Source organism: Hemitrygon akajei, chromosome 4, assembly GCF_048418815.1.
Source record: "Hemitrygon akajei chromosome 4, sHemAka1.3, whole genome shotgun sequence".
NCBI lineage: Eukaryota > Metazoa > Chordata > Chondrichthyes > Myliobatiformes > Dasyatidae > Hemitrygon > Hemitrygon akajei.
The window spans coordinates 200,287,772-200,311,115 of NC_133127.1; the positions used below are offsets into that span (position 1 = coordinate 200,287,772).

The window sequence follows — 23,344 nt, forward strand, 5'->3', positions numbered from 1 at the left end:
GGGCCTACACCTTCTACATCCGAGCCCGGCAAGGGGGGGGGGGGGGCCTCACCTTTACATCCGAGCCCGGGGCAAGGGGGGGGGGGGGCCTCACCTTTACATCCGAGCCTGGGCAAGGGGGGGGGGGGGGCCTCACCTTTACATCCGAGCCTGGGGCAAGGGGGGGGGGGCCTCACTTTACTCCGAGACCAGGGGGGGGGGGGGCCTCCCTACGACTTTACATCCGAGCCTGGGGCAAGGGGGGGGGGGGGGGGCCTCACCTTTACATCCGAGCCTGGGGCAAGGGGGGGGGGGGGCCTCACCTTTACATCCGAGCCTGGGGCAAGGGGGGGGGGTGGGGCCTCACCTTTACATCCGAGCCGGGGGCAAGGGGGGGGGGGCCTCCCGGGGCAGGGGCGGGCCTCACCTTTACATCCGAGCCTGGGGCAAGGGGGGGGGGGGGCCTCACCTTTACATCGAGCCGGGGCAAGGGGGGGGGGGGGGGGCTCACCTTACATCCGAGCCCGGGGCAAGGGGGGGGGGGGGGGGCCTCACCTTTACTCCGAGCCCGGGGCAAGGGGGGGGGGGCCTCACCTTTACATCCGAGCCCGGGGCAAGGGGGGGGGGGGGGGGGCCCTCACCTTTACATCCGAGCCCGGGGCAAGGGGGGGGGGGGGGGGCCTCACCTTTACATCCGAGCCGGGCAAGGGGGGGGGGGCCTCACCTTTACATCCGAGCCCGGGGCAAGGGGGGGGGGGGGGGTCCTCACCTTTACATCCGAGCCCGGGGCAAGGGGGGGGGGGGGGAGCTCTCACCTTTACATCCGAGCCCGGGGCAAGGGGGGGGGGGGGGGGGCCTCACCTTTACATCCGAGCCCGGGGCAAGGGGGGGGGGGGGGGCCTCACCTTTACATCCGAGCCGGGGCAAGGGGGGGGGGGGGGGCCTCACCTTTACATCCGAGCCCGGGGCAAGGGGGGGGGGGGGGGCCTCCCTTTACATCGAGCCCGGGCTAAGGGGGGGGGGGGGGGGGCCTCACCTTTACATCCGAGCGGGGGCAAGGGGGGGGGGGGGCCTCACCTTTACATCCGAGGCCCGGGGCAAGGGGGGGGGGGGGGGGGCCTCACCTTTACATCCGAGCCTGGGGCAAGGGGGGGGGGGCCTCACCTTTACATCCGAGCCCGGGGCAAGGGGGGGGGGGGGGGGCCTCACCTTTACATCCGAGCCTGGGGCAAGGGGGGGGGGGCCTCACCTTTACATCCGAGCCCGGGGCAAGGGGGGGGGGGGGCCTCACCTTACATCCGAGCCCGGGGCAAGGGGGGGGGGGCCTCACCTTTACATCGAGCCCGGGCAAGGGGGGGGGGGGGGGGCCTCACCTTTACATCCGAGCCCGGGGCAAGGGGGGGGGGCCTCACCTTTACATCCGAGCCCGGGGCAAGGGGGGGGGGGGGGCCTCACCTTTACATCCGAGCCTGGGGCAAGGGGGGGGGGGCCTCACCTTTACATCCGAGCCCGGGGCAAGGGGGGGGGGGGGGGGCCTCACCTTTACATCCGAGCCCGGGGCAAGGGGGGGGGGGGCCTCACCTTTACATCCGAGCCCGGGGCAAGGGGGGGGGGGGGGGGGGGCCTCACCTTTACATCCGAGCCCGGGGCAAGGGGGGGGGGGCCTCACCTTTACATCCGAGCCCGGGGCAAGGGGGGGGGGGGGGGGCCTCACCTTTACATCCGAGCCTGGGGCAAGGGGGGGGGGGGCCTCACCTTTACATCCGAGCCCGGGGCAAGGGGGGGGGGGCCTCACCTTTACATCCGAGCCCGGGGCAAGGGGGGGGGGGGCCCCTCACCTTTACATCCGAGCCCGGGGCAAGGGGGGGGGGGGGAGCTCTCCACCTTTACATCCGAGCCGGGGCAAGGGGGGGGGGCCTCACCTTTACATCCGAGCCCGGGGCAAGGGGGGGGGAGCTCCTCACCTTTACATCCGAGCCCGGGGCAAGGGGGGGGGAGCTCCTCACTTTACATCCGAGCCCGGGGCAAGGGGGGGGGGGCCTCACCTTTACATCCGAGCCTGGGGCAAGGGGGGGGGGGCCTCACCTTTACATCCGAGCCCGGGGCAAGGGGGGGGGGGGGCCTCACCTTTACATCCGAGCCCGGGGCAAGGGGGGGGGGGGGGGAGCTCCTCACCTTTACATCCGAGCCCGGGGCAAGGGGGGGGGGGGGGGGCCTCACCTTTACATCCGAGCCCGGGGCAAGGGGGGGGGGGCCTCACCTTTACATCCGAGCCCGGGGCAAGGGGGGGGGGGGGAGCTCCTCACTTTACATCCGAGGCCCGGGGCAAGGGGGGGGGGGGGGGGGCCTCACCTTTACATCCGAGCCCGGGCAAGGGGGGGGGGGGCCTCACCTTTACATCCGAGCCCGGGGCAAGGGGGGGGGGGGCCTCACCTTTACATCCGAGCCCGGGGCAAGGGGGGGGGGGGGGGAGCTCCTCACCTTTACATCCGAGCCCGGGGCAAGGGGGGGGGGGGGGGGCCCTCACCTTTACATCCGAGCCCGGGGCAAGGGGGGGGGGCCTCACCTTTACATCCGAGCCCGGGGCAAGGGGGGGGGGGGGGGCCTCACCTTTACATCCGAGCCCGGGGCAAGGGGGGGGGGCCTCACCTTTACATCCGAGGCCCGGGGCAAGGGGGGGGGGGGGGCCTCACCTTTACATCCGAGCCCGGGGCAAGGTGGGGGGGGGGGGGCCTCACCTTTACATCCGAGCCCGGGGCAAGGGGGGGGGGGGGGGCCTCACCTTTACATCCGAGCCCGGGGCAAGGGGGGGGGGGGGGCCTCACCTTTACATCCGAGCCCGGGGCAAGGGGGGGGGGGGAGCTCCTCACCTTTACATCCGAGCCCGGGGCAAGGGGGGGGGGGGCCTCACCTTTACATCCGAGGCCCGGGGCAAGGGGGGGGGGGGCCTCACCTTTACATCCGAGCCCGGGGCAAGAGGGGGGGGGCCTCACCTTTACATCCGAGCCCGGGGCAAGAGGGGGGGGGGGGCCTCACCTTTACATCCGAGCCCGGGGCAAGGGGGGGGGGGGCCTCACCTTACATCCGAGCCCGGGGCAAAGAGGGGGGGGGCCTCACCTTTACATCCGAGCCCGGGGCAAGAGGGGGGGGGGGGCCTCACCTTTACATCCGAGCCCGGGGCAAGGGGGGGGGGGGGGGGGGGCCTCACCTTTACATCCGAGCCCGGGGCAAGGGGGGGGGGGCCTCACCTTTACATCCGAAGCCCGGGGCAAGAGGGGGGGGGGGCCTCACCTTTACATCCGAGCCCGGGGCAAGAGGGGGGGGGCCTCACCTTTACATCCGAGCCCGGGGCAAGAGGGGGGGGGGGCCCTCACCTTTACATCCGAGCCCGGGGCAAGGGGGGGGGGGGGAGCTCCTCACCTTTACATCCGAGCCCGGGGCAAGGGGGGGGGGGCCTCACCTTTACATCCGAGCCCGGGGCAAGAGGGGGGGGGCCTCACCTTTACATCCGAGGCCCGGGGCAAGAGGGGGGGGGGGCCTCACCTTTACATACGAGCCCGGGGCAAGGGGGGGGGGGGGAGCTCCTCACCTTTACATCCGAGCCCGGGCAAGGGGGGGGGAGGGGGGGGCGCTCACCTTTACATCCGAGCCCGGGGCAAGGGGGGGGCCTCACCTTTACATCCGAGCCCCGGGGCAAAGGGGGGGGGGCCTCACCTTTACATCCGAGCCCGGGGCAAGGGGGGGGGCCTCACCTTTGCATCCGAGCCCGGGGCAAGGGGGGGGGGGGGGGAGCCTCACCTTTACATCCTGAGCCCGGGGCAAGGGGGGGGGGGAGCTCCTCACCTTTGCATCCGAGCCCGGGGCAAGGGGGGGGGGGCCTCACCTTTACATCCGAGCCCGGGGCAAGGGGGGGGGGGGGCCTCACCTTTGCATATGAACTGGGCGGGGTTGGGGGTAACAAATGCCTCTGCCCACAACATTGATGTCCTCCGTTGGTCGGGGTGGACCATGGAGGTTACATCCTATATGTGTGCAAGCCAGGGCAGTACGATATGGAGGGCAAGCTGTTGTCCGTGTAGCGGGCTCCCCCTCTCCATGCAGCCGATGTTTTCCAAGGGAATAGCAGAGACCAATACTATTTGGCACCAGCGGAATCTCAGGAGTTGCCAGTCAGCGTTGAACTCAATGTAGGACTGCTTTAGGGTCTCCAGCTCCGGATTTTTCCCTCGGGGTTTACTCCCAAAGCCTTTCCCCATGAGTGGGTGTAGCCACTGTGCAGCCGAGGTTTGAGATCAGAGTTTTGCTTCTCCTAGGTGAGCTGCCAGTCATGGCTGATGACCCCATCTGCCTGGAACGATTGGTTTTCAGGCACCAGTTACCCACCTTGGACCCCTTCTGTCAGTGGAAACAGTTTTGGCAGCTAAGCCACACTTGAAGACCAGGAGCCCAGACTTGGTTGTCAGAGGCTTTTGAGACCCATGCCATTAGGAGCATTTAATAGGTAGTGGGGAGCTACACCACTGCCCGCCCCCGGCTATGACAACCTTAAGGAACCTCTGGCTCACAACAGGAACATTAACTCTGAGGGCTGATGGTCCAGGAGATGGGCGATCCCTCTGGCCTGTGCCAATACCTTGTCTCAGTCAGTCACTGCCACTGGGCATCCTGCTCCTGGCCCTTGGAGCCCAGACTCTCTTCATTTACACCCCAAGATGATGGGTTCCTGTGGAGTGTAACCTCTCCTCTGTTGTTCTCTCTCCAGTCGAGTTCCCAGTGCCCAAGAATGAATTGGTCCAGAGGTTCCAGGTGCTGTATTTGGGAATATCCCGGTGACCAAACCCTGTCGGTAAGGAGCTTGCTCACAAGTGCTTTTTCCTCATCTCTAACCCTCATCACAGCTCATTTAGAAATGCCCAAGAAATAAGGCCAGCCTCTACAGAGATGTCATTAACCCAGGTGCCTGCTGAGCTCAGGACTGTGCTTAGTGGGTTCTTTCCATCCACAGTTCCTAAAAATATTTCATCTTTAATCTCCTCTTCACTGAGTGTTTCTTTCCCTTTGCCCAAGGCTGAGGCTTTATTGATCAGACTGCACTTTGAGTATTGTGAGCAGTTTTTGGTCCCTTATCTAAGAAAGGATATGCTGAGATTAGGGAGGGTCCAGAGGATGTTCACAAAAACGATTCCAGGAATGAAAGAGTTAATGTGAATTGCATTTGCTGGCTCTGGGCCTGCACTCACTGGAGTTTAAAGAGTGAAGCGGGGGGTGGGGGGGGTGGGGAATCTCTTTGAAAACGTATTGAAAGTTGAAAGGCCTAGATTGAGTGGATGTGAAGAGATTGTTTCCTATGGTGGGGAAGTCTAGAACCAGAGAGCACAGCCTCAGAATAGAGGGATGTCCATTTAGAACAGAGATTAAGAGGAATTTCTTTAGCCAGAGGGTGGTGAATCTGTGCAATTTGTTACCACAGCCAGCTCTGCAAGCCAGTTCATTGGTTCTGTTCTACCAACTACCAACAGGTAGAACAAAGCCAGTTCATTGGTGAAGTTAGTAGAACATCACTGTTCTTTGGGATATTTAAGGCAGAGTTGGTGGAACATTCAGCAGTACATCACAGTTCATTGGGGATGTTGAAGGTGGAGGTTGATTCCAGAGGCCCAATCAGTGGAAGGAGCAGAGCACTGCAACAGGATCACTTGCAGGTTGGCAAAGCTTGTATGAAAGGAGAGCTTCACAGGTGTTTGAAAATTCCAGAGGCCCTATCAGCGTTGGGAGCTGAGCACTGTGAATTAACTGAAACTACTTCAGGGACTAGAGGGGTGGCCATTGTTGGGAGTAGGCCAGCTGTGGGAGTAGGATTGTCAGGCTTTGACCCAAGAGGCTTCAACAGGAGGAGGCTGAGGCCAAGGAAACAGGCCAGAAGATTTGGTCTTGGTTGCCCATTGTACAGTGTGGACAAGATGGCAAATATGGCAGTGGAAAGCTCCTCCTGTAGGATGTGGAAATTCATGCATCCTGATGGTCTCCCTGATAACTACCCTGCAGGAAGTGCAGCCAATCCCAGTTTCTGAAAGACGGCATTAAGGAGCTGGAGATGGAGTTGGATGAACCAAGATGATCCGGGAGGCAGAGCAATTGACAGATGTGACCTTTTGAGCAGGTGTTTACACCCAGAGTACAGAATTCAGAGAGTGATGTACTACTCTATTCTACCAACCTCTGCCTTAAATATCTCCAAGAGAGGTAAGGAGAAAGAAGTCACTGCAGGGTTCCCCTATGGCCATTCCCCTCAGCAACAGATATACCCCTTTGGAACCTGCTGAGGGGGATGACCTATCTGAACAAGGCAGCATTGTGGTCGGCTCTGAGCCTCAGAAGGGTAGGGTGAAGTCAGGCGGAGTAATGGTCATGGGGGTCTCCATCGTTAAGGGGACAGATAGGAGATTCTGTGGCAGCAAAAGAGACGCCAGGGTAGTGTTAAGCCTCCCGGGTGCCAGGGTCCAGGATGTCTCTGAGCATTTGCAGAGTATCTTGAAGGGGAGGGTGAGCAGCCAGAGTTTGTGGTACATGTTGGTACCAGTGACATAGGCAGGAGATGGGTAGAGGTCCTGTGCATTAACTTTAGGGAGTTAGGAAGGAGGCTGAAGAGCAGGACCTCCAAGAGGGCAATCTCCGGATTACTCCCAGTGCCACGAGCAGGGAAGGTCAGAACAGGAAGGATAGCGCAGGTGACTGAGTGGCTGAGGCGATGGTGCAAGGGGGGCAGGGTTTCACGTTTTTGGATCATTGGAAACTTCTCTGGGGAGGGGGTGACCTGTACAAGTGGGACAGGTTGCACCTGAACTGGAGGGGAACCAATATCCTGGGAGGGAGGTTTGCTAATGCTATTGGGGAGGGTTTAACCTAGATTTACAGGGGGTGGGAACCTAAGTGAAGAGGCAGAGGATAGGACAGTTGGCGCACAAGTAGTGACAGCTTGTGAGGAAGGATAGGCAGATGATGATTCACTCAGCCTGATGGTTTGAGATGTGTCTATTTTAATGTGAGGAGTATCATAAACAAGGCGGGGTGAACATAGCATGGATCAATACGTGGAACTATGAAGTCGTGGCCATTACAGAGACTTGGACGTCCCAGGGGCAGGAATGGCTGCTGAATGTGCTGGGCTTTAGATGTTTCAGAAAGGACAGGGAGGGAGGGCAAAAGAGGTGGGGGAGTGGCATTGCTAATCAAGGATAGTATCACAGCTGCAGAAAAGGAGGAAGTAATGGGAGGATTGTCTAATGAGTCATTGGTAGGTGGAAGTCAGAACTAGGAAGGGGACAATAACTCCACTGGGTGTTTTTTTATGGACCCTCCACCTTTCCCCCCCCCCCTCCCCACCCCAACAGTAACAGAGACATCGAGGAGCAGATAGGGAGGCTGATTCTGGAACAATGCAATAATAATAGGATTGTTGTGATGGGTGGAGTTTGATAGGTGTGTTCAGCAAGGTTTCCTGACACAATATGTAGATAAGCCTACAAGAGGAGAGGCTGTACTTGATCTGGTATTGGGAATATGAACCTGATCAGGTGTCAGATCTCTTGGTGGAGAGCATTTTGGAGGTAGTGATCACAACTCTATCTCCCTTTACCTTAGCACTGGAGAGGGATAGTGAAAACATTTAATTGAGGTAGGGGGAAAATATGCTATTTGTAGGAACTTAGGAGCAAATGTTTTGATAGAAATGCATGGCAGAAATGTGGCAATTGTTCAGGGAACATTTACATGGCATTCTGCATAGGTATGTTCCATTGAGGCAGGGAAAGGATGGTAGGGTAAAAGAACCGTGGTGTACAAAGGATGTAGAAAATCTACTGAAGAAGAAAAGAAAGCTTACAAAAGATTCAAGAAACTAGGTACTGTTAGAGCTCTAGAAAATTACTAGGGTACCAGGAAGGAGCTTAAGAATGAAATTACGAGAGTTAGAAGGGGCCATGAGAAGGCCCTTGGCAAGCAGAATTAAGGAAAACCCCAAGGCATTCTACAGTATGTGAAGAATAAGAGGACGAGCTGTATGAGAATTGGACCAATCAGGTGTGATGGTGGAAGGAGTCAGCGGAGATAGCGGAGGTACTTAATGAATACCTTGCTTCAGTATTCACTAGGGAAAAGGACCTTGGCAATTATGGGGATGACTTACAGCAGACTGAAACGCTTGAGCATATAAACATAATGAAACAGGATGTGCTGGAGCTTTTAAAGGTATTAAGTTAGATAAGTCACCAGGTCTGGATAAGATATACCCCAGGCTACTGTGGGAGGGGAGGGAGGAGATTGCTGAGCCTCTGGCGATGACCTTTGCATCAGCAATGGGGACGGGAGAAGCACCAGAGGATTGGAGGGTTGCGGATGTTGTTCCCTTGTTCAAAAAAACCAGGAAATTATAGACACAGTGAATCTTACTTCATTGGTGGGCCAGTTGTTGGAGAAGATCCTGAGAGGCAGGATTTCTGAGCATTTAGAGAGAGATAATCTGACTAAGGATTGTCAGCATGGCTTTGTCAAGAGCAAATCGTGCCTTATGAGCCTAACTTAATTCTTTGAGGATGTAACAAAACATATGAAGGTAGAGCAGTGTATGTGGATTTTCAGTAAGGCATTTGATAAGGTCCCCATGCGAAGCTCATTCAGAAAGTAATGAGTAAGGAGACCTTGCTTTGTGGATCCAGAATTGGCTTGCCCACAGAAGGCAAAGAGTGGTTGTAGATGGTTCATATCTGCATGGGGGATGGTGACCAGTGGTGTGCCTCAGGGATCTGTTCTGGAACCCCTCTTTGTGATTTTTATAAATGACCTGGATGAGGAAGTGGAGGGATGGGTTAGTAAGTTTGCTGATGACACAAAGGTTAGAGATGTTGTGGATAGTTTGGAGGGTTGTCAGAGGTTACAGCAGGACATTGATAGGATGTTGAACTGGGCTGAGAAGTGGCAGATAGAGTTCAACCCAGATAAGTGTGAAATGGTTCATTTCAATGTCAAATTTGAAGACAGAATATAGTATTAATTATAAGACTCTTGGTAGAGGTGGAGGATCAGAAGGATCTTGGGGTCCGAGTCCATAGGACGCTCAAAGCTGCTGCGCAGGTCAACAGTGTTGTTAAGAAGGTGTATGGTGTGTTGGCCTTAATCAACCGTGGGTTTGAGTTCATGAGCCATGAGGTAATGTTACAGCTATACAAGACCTTAGTTAGACCCCACTTGGAGTACTGTGCTCAGTTCTGGTCACCTCACTTACAGGGAAGGATGTGAATACTATAGAGAGAGTGCAGAGGAGAGTTACAAGGATGTTGCCTGGATTGGAGAGCATGCCTTATGAGAGTAGGTTGAGTGAACTCGGCCTTTTCTCCTTAGAGCAACAGAGGATGAGAGGTGACCTGATAGAGGTGTATAAGATGATGAGGAGCGTTGATCGTGTAGATGGCCAGAGGCTTTTTCCCAGGGCTGAAGTGTCTAACATAAGTGGACATAGCTTTAAGTTGCTTGGAAGTAGGTATCGAGGGGATGTCAGGGGATACAACAGAGTTTTTTAAGGGCCTCTTAGATAGGTACATGGAGCTTAGAAAAATAGAGGGCTATGTGGTAGGGAAATTCTAGGCAGTTTCTAGTGTAGGTTACATGGTCAGCACAACATTGTAGGCCGAAGGGCCTGTAATGAGCTGTAGATTTGTACGTTCCATGTTCTGTGATAGAACAGAGCAGTACATCACAGTTCATTGGGTATATTTAAGGCGGAGGTTGGTGGAACATAGAACAGTACATTAAGATTAATTTATTTTTCTATCATCCATGTGCCAATCTAAGGGTCTAAAATGTTCCTAATGTATCTGCCTCTACCACCTCCCCTGGCTGTGTGTTCCACACACCCACCACTCTCTGTGGGGGGAAAAAAAAGCAAATAAACAAACAAATCTTCTCTGACATCTCCCCTGTACTTTCCTCCAATCACCTCAAAGTTATGCCCCCTCGTATTGTCTGCTCCTGTACACCTTTATCAAGTCACCTGTCATCCTCCTTTGCTGTAAAGAGAAAAGCCCTGGCTTGCTCAGCCTTTTAATGTTGAATAGGTTAGGAGTTTATTCTTTGAAGTGAAGGAGAATCAGAGGAGATTTGATAGAGGGGTATATTTTGAAGGGTAAATTATGAGGGGTATAGATAGGGTAAATACAAGCAGGCATTTTCCACTGAGGTTGGGTGAGATTAGAGCTAGAGGTTAAGGATGAAAGATGAAATGTTTAGGGGAACTTCTTCACTCAGAGGGTGGTGAGAGTGTGGAAAGAGCTGTCAGTGGAAGTGGTGGATGCAGGTTCAATATCAACATGTAAGAAATTTGGATAGGTACATGGTTGGGAGGAATATGGATGCAAATCGATGGGATTAAGTACACAGACTAGATGGGCTGAAGGGCTTGTTGCCCTGATGGTGCTTTCTAATCCAGGTAGAGAATCTCCTCTGCATCCTGTCTAAAGCTTCCATATCCTGAGGTGACCCGAAATGAACACAGTCAAAGTTACGCTAATTAGACCATAAGACATAGAAGCAGAATTAGACCATTCAGCTATTGCGTCATGACTGATTCATTATTCCTCTCAACCCCATTCTTCTACCTTCTCCCTGTAATCTTTGATGCCCTGACTAATCAATAGCCTATCAAACTCTGCTTTAAATATATCCAGCATCTTGGCCTTCACAGCCATCAGTGGCAATGAATTCTGCAGATTCACTACCCTCTGACTAAAGGAAATCCTTCTCATCTCTGTTCTAAATGGAAGTCCCTCTATACTGAGGCTGTGCACTCTAGTCCCCGACTATTGGAAACAACCTCTCCACTTCACTCTATCCAGATCTTTCAATGTTCAGTAGGTTTCAGTGAGATTCCCCTCTCCCCATTCTTCTAAAGTCCAGAGAGTACAGGCCCAAAGCATCAAATGCTCCTCATACATTAAGACTTTTATTCCTAGAATCATCCGTGTGAACCCCCTCTAAACCCTCTACAATGCCAGCACAGCTTTTCTTTGATAGGGGGCACAAAACTGTTCACCAAACTCCGAGTGAGGCCTCACCAGTGTCTTATAAAACCTCAGCATCACATCCTTGCTTTTATATTCTAGTCCTCTCCAAATAAATGTTAACATTAAATTTCCCTTCCTTAGCACTGTTGACTCAACCTGCAAGTTAACCTTTAAGGAATCCTGCATGAGGACTCCCAAGTCCCTTTGCATTTCGGATTCTCTCCACTTAGAAAATATGCCTTTATTCTCTCTATCAAGGTGCATGACCATACACTTCACGACACTGTACTCTATTTGACACTTATTTGCCTGTTTTCCTAATCTGTCTAAGTCCTTCTGTAGCCTCTCTGATTCCTCAACACCACTGACCCTCCGCCTATCTTATCGTCCATAAACTTGGCCATAAAGCCATCAATTCCATCATCCAAATCATTAACATACAAAAAAAATCATTCCCAACGCAGACCCCTGTGGAACACCAATGGTCACCCAGCAGCCAACCAGAAAGGCTCCCTTTATTCCCACTCTTTGCCTCCTGCCAATAAGCCAATGCTTCATCCATGCTAATATCTATCTTTAATACCATGAGCTCTTGGTAAACAGCCTCATATGTAGCACCTTGCCAAAGGCCTTCTGAAAACCCAAGCACACAACATCCACAGATTCTCTGTTGTTTATTCTGCTTGTTATTTCCTCAAAGAATTCCAACAGATTTGTCAAGCAAGATTTTCCCTTAAACAAACCATGCTGATTTTGTCATGTTCCTCCAAATACCCCAAAAACTCGTGCTATACAATCAATTCCGACATCTTCCCAACCACTGAAGTCAAATTAACTAGCCTATCTTCTGCCTCCCTTCGTTCTTGAAGAGTGAAGAGACATTTGCAATTCACACAAAATGCTGGAGGAACTCAGTAGGCCAGGCAGCATCTATGGAAAAAGTACAGTCGACATTTCAGGCTGAAACCGTGACTAATTTTTTCCATGGATGTTGCCTGTCCTGCTGAGTTCCTCCAGCATTTTGGGTGTGCTCCTCAGGATCATTACTACTACCTCCACAATCTCTTCAGCTGCCTCTTTCAGAACCCTGAGGTAGTCCGTCTGGTCCAGGGGACTTAACTACCTTCAGATCTTTCAGCTTCCCAAGCACTTTCTCCCTAGTATTAGCAACTTCACTTACACTGACACTGGCCCCTGACACTCTTGAACTTCCAGCATACTGCTGGTGTCTTCCATAATATAGACTGATGCAAAATGGTTAGTTCATCCACCATTTCCTTGTTCCCCATTACTGCCTCTGCAGTATTATTCTCCAATGTCAAATATCTACTCTCACCTCTCTTTATATATCTGAAAAATTGTTTGGTATCCACTTTGATGTTACCAGCTAGCTTACCTTCATATTTCATCTTCCCGTCTTTTTTGATGACAATGATGGTTCGATCCCTCCCCCGGCCCATTCAGGGACTGTCTATTAGACTGTCTCTGGTTGTGAACTGCCGTGGACTAGACAGCCCAATGTGGTGATTGTTGCTATCAGACTAACAGCGTGTCGCTCTGTTCCATGATGCCATCTCTCTAACCCTGGCACAGTCTGTCTGTGTGTCTGAGAGGCATTTCTGTGGGAGAGAGTCTGTGTATGAGAGTGTGTAGGTGTGTGGTTTATGAGTATGCAGGGGTGTGTGTGAGTGTGTCTGTGTGATTGTATGCATGGGTTGTGTGTGTGTGTATGTATAGGTTGTGTGTGTGTATGTATAGGTTGTGTGTATGTGTATGTATGGGTGTGTGTATGTGTATATGGGGTGTGTGTGTGTATGTATAGGTTGTGTGTGTGTATGTATGGGTGTGTATGTGTATGTATGGATGTGTGTATGTGTATATGGGGTGTGTGTGTGTATGTGTATATGGGGTGTGTGTGTATGTATGGGTTGTGTGTATGTGTATGTATGGGGTGTGTGTGTATGTATGGGTATGTGTATGTATGGGTGTGTGTATGTGTATATGGGGTGTGTGTGTATGTATGGGTATGTGTATGTATGGGTGTGTGTATGTGTATATGGGGTGTGTGTGTGTATGTATAGGTTGTGTGTGTGTATGTATGGATTGTGTGTATGCGTATGTATGGGGTGTGTGTGTATGTATGGGTTGTGTGTATGTATGTATGGGGTGTGTGTGTATGTATAGGTTGTGTGTGTATGTATGGGTGTGTGTATGTGTATATGGGGTGTGTGTGTATGTATGGGTTGTGTGTATGTGTATGTATGGGGTGTGTGTGTGTATGTATGGGTTATGTGTGTGTATGTATGGGTTGTGTGTATGTGTATGTATGGGGTGTGTGTGTATGTATAGGTTGTGTGTATGTGTGTATGTATGGGTGTGTGTATGTATGGGTTGTGTGTGTATGTATAGGTTGTGTGTGTATGTATGGGTTGTGTGTATGTGTATGTATGGGGTGTGTGTATGTATGGGTTGTGTGTATGTGTATGTATGGGTTGTGTGTATGTGTATATATGGGGTGTGTGTGTATGTGTATGTATGGGGTGTGTGTGTATGTTTAGGTTGTGTGTGTGTGTGTATGTATGGTGTATGTATGGGGTTTGTGTGTGTGTATGGGGTGTGTGTGTATGTATGGGTTGTGTGCGTGTGTGTGTGTGTATGGGGTGTGTGTGTATGTATAGGTTGTGTGTGTGTGTGTGTATGTATGGGGTTTGTGTGTGTGTATGGGGTGTGTGTGTATGTATGGGTTGTGTGTGTGTGTGTATGTATGGGGTTTGTGTGTGTATGTATGGGGTTTGTGTGTGTGTATGTATGGGGTTTGTGTGTGTATGTATGGGTTGTGTGTTTGTGTGTATGTATGGGGTTTGTGTGTGTATGTATGGGTTGTGTGTGTGTGTGTGTATGTATGGGGTTTGTGTGTGTATGTATGGGTTGTGTGTTTGTGTGTATGTATGGGGTTTGTGTGTGTATGTATGGGTTGTGTGTGTGTGTGTGTGTGTATGTATGGGGTTTGTGTGTGTATGTATGGGTTGTGTGTGTGTGTGTGTGTGTATGTATGGGGTTTTTGTGTATGTATGGGGTGTGAGTGTGTATGTTTGGGTATGTACGGGTGTGTGTATCTGAGAGACTGAGTGTATGCATATGGGAGCAATGCGATCGCTCACCCTGCTTCCTCCCATCAGACAGGAGGAGCGCCTGGAGGGTAGGGCTGGGAGCCAGGCCAGACTCAGTGCTGCACAGATCAGGTATGGACCCACATGGACCCTCCCCCGGTCAGATCCCAGGGGTTTGCCACCACCCACCAGCCAGAGAGAGTGTGTGGACTGGGGCTATTCCCGCCTCACAGATGAGAAAGTGCAGAGGGGGGTACCCAACTGTCCCTCCCCAGATGAGCTGCTGGGCCAGATCTGAGGAACTGCAGACAGTCTGGGGGAGAACTGTGACTGGGCCTGAGGTGGTGGGAAATGGGGTGGGAGTGGTGAGGAGGTTCCTGGTCTCTGACTGTCCATGGGACGACACCAGTTCCTGGAGTTCTCGGCTATCTGTGGTCTCTGGGAGAAGTGGGGAGGAGGGTGGAGTAGGTTTGTGATGGGGATGGGAGGTGGTACCATGTATTTATCAGTGTTGGTTTGTGGTAAATGTCGGGGATGTTCCCCAAAGCACTGCACGTTATGTCTGTGGGAGTGGGAGCGGGATGACGGCGTTGGGACCAACAGACCTACAGTCCTCGCCTTGTGATGCCCTTTCTTGAGCTCACTCACCACAGAGTGAGTGCACTCTCATATCTCTGACACCCTCCCTCTATGAACCTTCATTCTTCCACCACTGACTTCTTCCCCAACCAACACCCTACCCCTCCTGCACCAATCCCCACTGCCCAACACACAAGCCCTCTCCAGTGCAGATTCCTCCTTCCATAATGCAGGCACCAGAACTGCACTAAGTCCCAGTTGTGGCCTAACTAATGTGTTAATATCCTTCCTGTTATAATATTCAGTGTCCTGTGTGCTGAATCCCATATCCTGTATCCCATTGCCTAAATCCCAGCATGAATGCTGATTTAAAGCAGCTTGTGCTGAATCTACTTAGGGGAAAGCCTATCTCAGATTGAGTGTTGTGTAATAACCCAGATCCTATCAGTGACCTTAATGTAAGGGAACACTTAGGAGCCAGTAATCGTAGTATGATTGAATTCATACTGCAGTTTCAGAAGGAGGAGCATAAGTCACATAAATCAGTATCACAGTGGAATAAAGAGAATTACAGAGGCATGAGAGAGGAGCCTGCCCAGGTGGATTGGAGGAGGATACTGGTGGGGATGACCACAGAGCAGAGGTGGCTGAAGTTTCTGGGAATAGTTTACAAGGTGCAGGATAGATAAGTCCCACAGATGAAGTAATTATCAAATAGCAGGGGTAAGCAACCATGGCTGACAAGGGAAGTTAAGGATTGCATAAAAGCCAAGGAAAGAGCTTATAAGGTAGCAGAATTGAGTGGGAAATTGAATGATGAGGAAGCTTTTAAAATCTATCAAAAGGCAACTAAAACAGCAAAAAGAATGGAAAAGATGAAATATGAGGGCAAACTAGCCAATAACATAAAGCAGGATATTAAAAGTTTTTTCTGTTATATAAAGAGTAAAAGAGAGGTGAGAGTTGATTTGGACCACTGGAAAGTGATGCTAGTGAGGTGGTAATGATGGAACAAAGAAATGGCAGATGAACTTAATGGGTACTTTGCATCTGTCTTCACTGTGGAAGACACTAACAGTGTGCCAAGGAGCAGGAGTGAGTGCCATTGCTATTACAAAGGAAAAAGTGCTAGGCAAACTGAAAAGTCTTCAGGTGGATAAATCACCTAGACGAGAAGGAGTACATCCCAGAGTCCTGAGAGAAGTTGCTGAAGATGCAACAGATGCATTGGTCATGATCCTTCAAGAAACACTTGATTCTGGCGTGGTCCCAGAGGACTGGAAGATTGCAAATGTCACTCCACATTCTAAGAAGGGAGGAAGGCAAAAGAAAGGAAATTATAGGCCAGTTAGTCTAACCTCAGTGGTTGGGAAAGTGTTGTGGAGTCTATTATTAAGGATGAGGTTTCAGAGTACTTGAAGACCAATGATAAAATAAGTCAAAGTCAGCATGGTTTTTGGAAAGGGCAATCTTGCTTGAAAAATCTAGAGTTCTTCGAGGAAGTACAAGCAGGATGGACAAAGGAGAGGCTATTACTACGTCAACTCAGGCCTAGGGGGCCGGCGTCGGGCACGATGACAGACTCTCCACTCCTCCCTCTCCCTCATCGGTGTGTTCAGTTCATCTACATTAGCCACGCCGCTATCTTCTAGGAGCGTGTTGACCATAGTCTTGAGAGGGCACCCAGGGTTCATCCTCCCATGCTTGGGCTCCCATGTGATGACTAGGCTGGCAGGTAGCTCAGGGTGGCGTAGTTGCAGTCTTCTCGCCTCGATTTTAGTAGTGAGCATCGGTAGGTCGTCATAGAGCTCGACGTTCGTCATGTGTTGTTGCCAACTCACGTCAAGAGCCATCCAGAGCATTCATGTATAGCAACCATCTAGTGACTTTCGCGTGGTCTTGGTGACTGTCCACGTCTCGCATCCATACGTGAGAATACGTGAGAATGACTGCTATGAAGATCCTCTGTTTGAGCCCTCTGGTCAGGTTCGACCTCCAGATTTCCTTCATGTCGTTCATAGCCCTCCACGCCAGCGCCTTCCGTATCTTTATGTCCTTCTCCGAACTCATCATTCTTGACCCGAGGTAATTGAAGTCTAAGACTTTCTTAATGGTATCATTCTTTACGGTCTTGAGAGTACCTTCGTCACAGTTGAACACCATGTACTCTGTCTTTTTAGTGTTTAGGTGAAGTCCAGCTTTAGTGCACTCTATTTCCACATTGGTCAGTAGCTGCTGTGCTTCCTCCATCTGGTCAGAGAGCAGGACTATGTCATCTGCAAAATTGAGATCTGTGAGCATAACTGGTCTGACCCTTTTGGTTCGTCCTGGTTTTATGGTAAAACCAAGCTTATCATGATCTTTGGTAGCTTGATGTAGAGCGTAATCAAGGACAATTATAAAGATGTAGGGTGCCAGAGTGTCTCCTTGCAGCACACAGGCTAGGAGCTCGAGCACTGCTGTTTCTCCGTCTGGTGATACAACTTTCTCCATGGTCTTGGTATAGCTGTCTCTATTGCTGTCAGTAGACGGTCTGGCACTCCGTGAACTTTCAGGATCTTCAGCATTTTACCTCGGTGAATGGAGTCAAAAGCTTTGCAAAAATCGATGAAAGTAAGCACGGCTGGTAGGTTGTTCTTCTTGACTTCCTCGACCTGGATGACATCATGCTGGTAATATGTAATACGGCACTGATAAAAGGCGACAAAGCAGAACAGTGGTTACTCTCAAACATTATCCCTGTCCCCAAGTCTGGATCCCTCACGAAGACAGATAACTACCGCAGTATCAGCTTGACCTCCATCTTAGCAAAGCTATACAATCGGGTGATCTTGAACAGGATTCGCACCGCCATTGACCCTAAGCTAAGATTCAATCAGGATGGCTTTCAGCAGAAGCACACAACAGTAATGCAAACAAAAAAGGAGAGGCAGTGGATATCATTTACTTGGATTTTCAGAGGGCATTTGATAAGGTGCTACACATGAGGCTGCTTAACAAGATAAAATCCTATGGTGTTCATGGATAGAGGAATGGCTGACAGGCAGGAGGCAGCAAGTGGGAATAAAGGGGCCTTTTCTGGTTAGCTGCCAGTGACTAGTGGTATTCTTCAGTGGCGGATTGGAAGACAGCAAATGTCACGCCACTTTTTAAAAAAGGATGTAGGCAAAAGACGGACAACTATAGGCCAGTTAGCTTAGCATCTGTTTCTTCGGATGGCAGTCAGTGGTGAGTGGGGTGCCGCAGGGATCGGTGCTGGACCCGCAGCTGTTTACCATTTACATTGATGATTTGGAAGAGGGGACTGAGTGTAGAGTCGCAAAATTTGCTGATGACACTAAACTGAGTGGAAAAGTAAATTTTGCAGAGGGTGTGGAGAGTCTGCAAAGGGATATAGATAGATTAAGTGAGTGGGCCAAGGTCTGGCAGATGGAATACGACGTTGGTAAATGCGAGATCATCCACTTTGGAAGGAATAATAGGAGAGCAGATTATTATTTTAATTGGTGAAAGATGGCAGTATGCTGTTGTGCAGTGGGACTTGGGAATACTTGTGGATGAGTTTACGGACAGATCTGCCATGATCTTATTGAATGGCGGGGCAGGCTCGATGGGCCGGATGGCCGACTCCTGCTCCTATTCCTTATGTTCAGGGGTCAGTATTGGGACCGCTACTTTTCACATTGTTTGTCAGTGATTTGGATAATGGATTTGATGGCTTTGTGGCAAAGTTTGTGGATGATACGAAGATAGGGGGAGGGGTAGGTAGTGTTGAGGAAGTAGTGTGATTGCAGCAGGACTTAGACAAATTGGAAGAATGGGCAAAATAGTGGCAGATGGAATACAGTGTTGGGAAATGTTTGATAATGCATTTTGATAAAAGAACAAAAGTGCGGACTGTTATCCAAATGGGGAGAAGGTTCAAACATCAGAGGCGCAGAGGGACTTGGGTGACCTTGTGCCAGACTCCCAGAAGCTTCATTTGCAGGTTGAGTCTGTGGTAAAGAAGACAAATACAATATTTATTTCAAGGGGAATAGAATATAAAAGCAAGGAGATAATGCTGAGCCTTTATCAGACACTAGACAGGCCACATGGAATATTGTCAACAGTTTTGAGCCCATATCTCAGAAAGAATGTGTTGTCATTGGAGAGAGTCCAGAGGTTTGCCAGGATGATTCCACGACTGAAGGTGTTAACACATGATGAGCGTTTGGCAGCTTCGGGCCTGTACCCACTGGAATTGAGAAGAATGCAGGGATTTCATTGAAACCTACCAAATGTTGAAAGATAGGGTGGATATGGAGAGGGTGTTTCCTGTGGGGGGGGGGGGTGGCGGTGTATCCAGAACTAGAGGTCACAGCCTCAAAATTGAGGGGCAACCTTTTAGAACAGAAGTAAGGTGGAATTTTTTTAGCCAGAGAATAATGAATCTGTGGAAGGCAGTGCCACAGAGGCCAAGTTCATGCATATATTTAAAGCGGAAGTTGATTGTTTCCCAATCGGTCAGGGCATCAAACATATGGCGAGAAGGCAGGTGAGCGAGATCCAGGATCAACCATGATGAATTGGTGGAGCAGATGTGATGGACTGAATGGCCTAATTCTGCTCATGGGGAGAAAGTAGAAACACCTTACAGAAGAAGCTGGGATTGGACTCCAAACTCTGAAGCCCTGAACTGTAATAGCTTTGCACTAACTTCTACGCTACCGTGCTGCCTATTGACACCCAACACTCCAAATTTTTTGCCTCTCCTACCCATCCCCCATGCCTTCCTGCCACCTCATTCCTCTGTTCACCTCATCCCCAAGGCCCACGGTCCTCTCCTGTCAGATTCCATCTTCTTCAGCCCTTCGTCACCTCCCAGCTTCTGACATCATTCTTACTTTCCCACTCTCCGTCTGCCTGTCACCTCCCGCCCCCCATCACCTTCCCAGTACGGCACAGGAACAGGCCCTTCAGCCCACACTCTTGTGCTGAACCAATTAAGTTAGTAATCAAATGGCCAACTAAACCAATCCCTTCTTCCCACACAATGTCCATGTCCTTCAGTTTCCCCCACATCCACGTGTCATCTAAACATCTCTTAAAAGTCTCTAATGTATCTGCCGCCACCCCAGGCACCCACCACTGTGTGTAAATAAACTTGCCCCTCACATCTCCTTTGCAATTTCCCCCTCTCATCTTAAATGCCTGCCCCCTGGTATCAGACATTTTATCCCTGGGAAAGAGATACTGTCCGTCTATGTCTCTCATAATCTTATAAACTTCCCTCAGATCTCCACTCAGCCTCCATCACTCTGGAGAAAGCAACCCAACCTCTCCTTATAGCATATATAGTTATATATATTTTTAAGTAGCAAATCCCAGTGCCACTCTGAACGAGTCTTGTGCTCTCCCTGAACAGGTATGGATGTAATTAACAGTGCTCTGGAGAGTACAACAGTGAATACTAGCAGAGAGAGCTGGACTCCTGTTGTTGTCAACGTGGCATCCGCAACAGTCACTATCGTCAGTGAGGAGGTGAGCTGGGGCAGGCTGTTTATGTCCGTACATGGAGCGGCAACACATTTATTGTTACATACACGGGACACACTGACCAGTGTCTCAGTCCCTCAGGGGAGTATCTGTACACTGACCTGTGTAGAACACAGGAAACCTACAGCACAATACAGGCCCTTCGGCCCACAATGCTGTGCCGAACATGTGCTTACTTTAGAAATTACCTAGGGTTACCCATAGCCCTCTATTTTTCTATCCAGGAGTCTCTTAAAAGACCCTATCGTATCTGCCTCCACCACCATCACCAGCAGCCCATTCCACGCACTCACCACTCTCTGCATAAAAAAACATACCCCTGACATTTCTTCTGTACCTACTTCCAAGCACCTTAAAACTGTGCCCTCTCGTGCTAGTCATTTCAGCCCTGGGAAAAAGCCTCTGACTATTCACACAATTAATGCCTCTCATCATCTTATACACCTCTATCAGGTCGCCTCTCATCCTCCGTCGCTCTAAAGAGAAAAGGCCGAGTTCACTCAACCTATTCTTGTAAGGCATGCTCCCCAGTCCAGGAAACATCTTTGTAAATCTCCTCTGCACCCTTTCTATGGCTTCCACATCCTTCCTGTAGTGAGGTGACCAGAACTGAACACAGTACTCCAAGTGGAGTCTGACCAGGGTCCTATGTAGCTGCAACATTACCTCTCGGCTCTTAAACTCAATCCCACGGTTGATGGAGGCCAATGCACCGTATACCTTCTTAACCACAGAGTCAACGTGCACAGCAGTTTTGAGTGTCCTATGGACTCGGACCTCAAGATCCCTCTGATCCTCCACAATACCAAGCATCTTATCATTAATACTATGTTCTGCCATCGTATTTAACCTTCCAAAATGAAGCACCTCACACTTACCTGGGTTGAACTCCATCTGCCACTCATCAGCCCAATTTTGCATCCTATCAATATCCCGCTGTAAACTCTGACAGCCTTCCACACTATCCACAACACCTCCAACCTTTGTGTCATCAGCAAATTTACTAACCCATCCCTCCACTTCCTCATCCAAGTGTCTGTCAGTCCCTCTTTCTCAGGGGGAGTATCTGTACTCTGACCGTTGTCTCTCGGGGGGGGGGGGGGTATCTGTACACCGACCGGTGTCTGTACACTGACCAGTATCTCTCAGTCCCTCTCTCGGGGTGGGGGGGGGGGGTCTGTACACTGACCAGTGACCAGTGTCTCTCGGGGATAATCTATACACTGACCAGTGACCAGTGTCTCTCGGGGGGTATCTGTACACTGACCGGTGTCTCTCGTGGGGTATCTGTACACTGACCAGTGACCAGTGTCTCTCGGGGGGTATCTGTACACTGACCGGTGTCTCGGGGGGTATCTGTACACTGACCAGTGACCAGTGTCTCTTGGGGGGTATCTGTACAGTGACCGGTGTCTCTCGTGGGGTATCTGTACACTGACCAGTGACCAGTGTCTCTCGGGGGGTATCTGTACACTGACCGGTGTCTCGGGGGATATCTGTACACTGACCAGTGACCAGTGTCTCTTGGGGGGTATCTGTACAGTGACCAGTGTCTCCCAGGGGGTATCTGTACAGTGACCAGTGTCTCTCGGGGGGTATCTGTATCGGTCCTTTCTCTCACTGGGGGATATCCACATGACCAGAGTCAGGATCGCACTTCACTGGAGGCCACGATCATTGCTGCGTCTGTTGGTGTTTGCCTTCTGTGTTTATCATTTTGATGATAATGTGGTAAACTAGATCAGCAAATTTGAGGATGACACCAAGATTGGGGACAGTGGACAGTGCGGAAGACTATCAGAGCTAGCAGCAGGATCTGGACCAGCTGGAAAAATGGGCTGAAAAGTGACAGATGGAGTTTAATACAGACAAGTTTGAGGTATTGCACGGGGGTAGTTCTTACATGGTGAAGAGGTAGGGCACTGAGGAGTGTGGTAGAACAGAGGGATTTGGGAATATTGACCCATAATTCCTTGAAAATATCACAGGTAGATCAGGTCATAAAAGAGATCCTTTGGTACATTGGCCTTCATGAACCTGAATACTGATTATAGGAGTTGGGATGTTATGTTGAAGTTGTAAAAGACATTGATGAGGCCTGATTTGGAGTATAGTGTGCAGTTTTGGTCACCAACCTACAGGAAAGATATCAACTGATAAAGTGTGGAGAATGTTTACGAGGATGTTGCCAGGACTCGAGGACCTGAGCTACAGGGGAAGATTGAATAGGTCCCCTAGAGGGTAGAAGACTGAGGGAAGATTTAATGAAGGTATACAAAATTATGAGGCTTTTTCCACTGAGGGTGGGTGAGACTAGAACTACAGGTCATGGGTTAAGGGTGAAAGATGAAATATTTAATGGGAACATCTTCACTCATAGGGTGTGTGAGTGTGGAACGATTTGCCAGCACAAGTGATGGGTTTGGGTTTGATTTCAACAGTTAAGAGAAAGCTGGATAGATGTGTGGATGGGTGGACTATGGAGAGCTATGGGCCGGGTGCAGGTCGATGGAACAAGGCAGATAAATAGGACAGTACGGAATCGATGGGTCGAAGGATCTGTTTCTATGCTGCGGTACTCTGTGACTCTGATACTAATTACAGCTGTCTCCCTAACCGGACAATGTCGCTATGATCTCCCTCAGGCTGGTGAGGTTCTGTCCGAGTGTCGAGTGCGTTTCCTTTCGTTCATGGGGGTAGGACGAGACGTCCACTCCTTTGCCTTCATTATGGCGTCTGGCCCCGACCAGTTCGATTGCCACATGTTCTGGTGCGAGCCCAACGCTGCGGGGCTGTCCGAGGCCGTACAGGCTGCCTGCATGGTAAGAGTGTGCAGCTGGGAGGGGCAGAAGGGTACGGGGAGGGAGGGGCAGAAGGGTACGGGGAGGGTGGGGAAAGGGGAATGAGGGGTACAGAGGGAGGAGGGTGGGGAAAGGGGGGAGGGATAAGAGGGTAGGGCAGGGAAAGGGGGACAGGAGTGGAGGGGTAAAAGGGGGAGAGGGATGCCAGAGGGAATGGGAAGAGAGGGGAGGGCGGGGAAAGGTGATTGAGGGGACGGCAAGGTGGTGCGGGACATTGAGGAGT

General features: G+C 51.2%; 1 protein-coding gene across 1 annotated transcript in view; it reads left to right on the forward strand.

Moving 5' to 3' along the window:
• Positions 1 to 23,344, forward strand: part of LOC140727131 (amyloid beta precursor protein binding family B member 1-like) — a 103,235-nt gene that overhangs the window by 77,857 nt on the left and 2,034 nt on the right. The window contains 3 exon segments of the mRNA XM_073044426.1: positions 4,742 to 4,825; positions 20,130 to 20,245; positions 22,906 to 23,082. Of these exon segments, the coding sequence (XP_072900527.1) occupies positions 4,742 to 4,825; positions 20,130 to 20,245; positions 22,906 to 23,082 (377 nt within the window).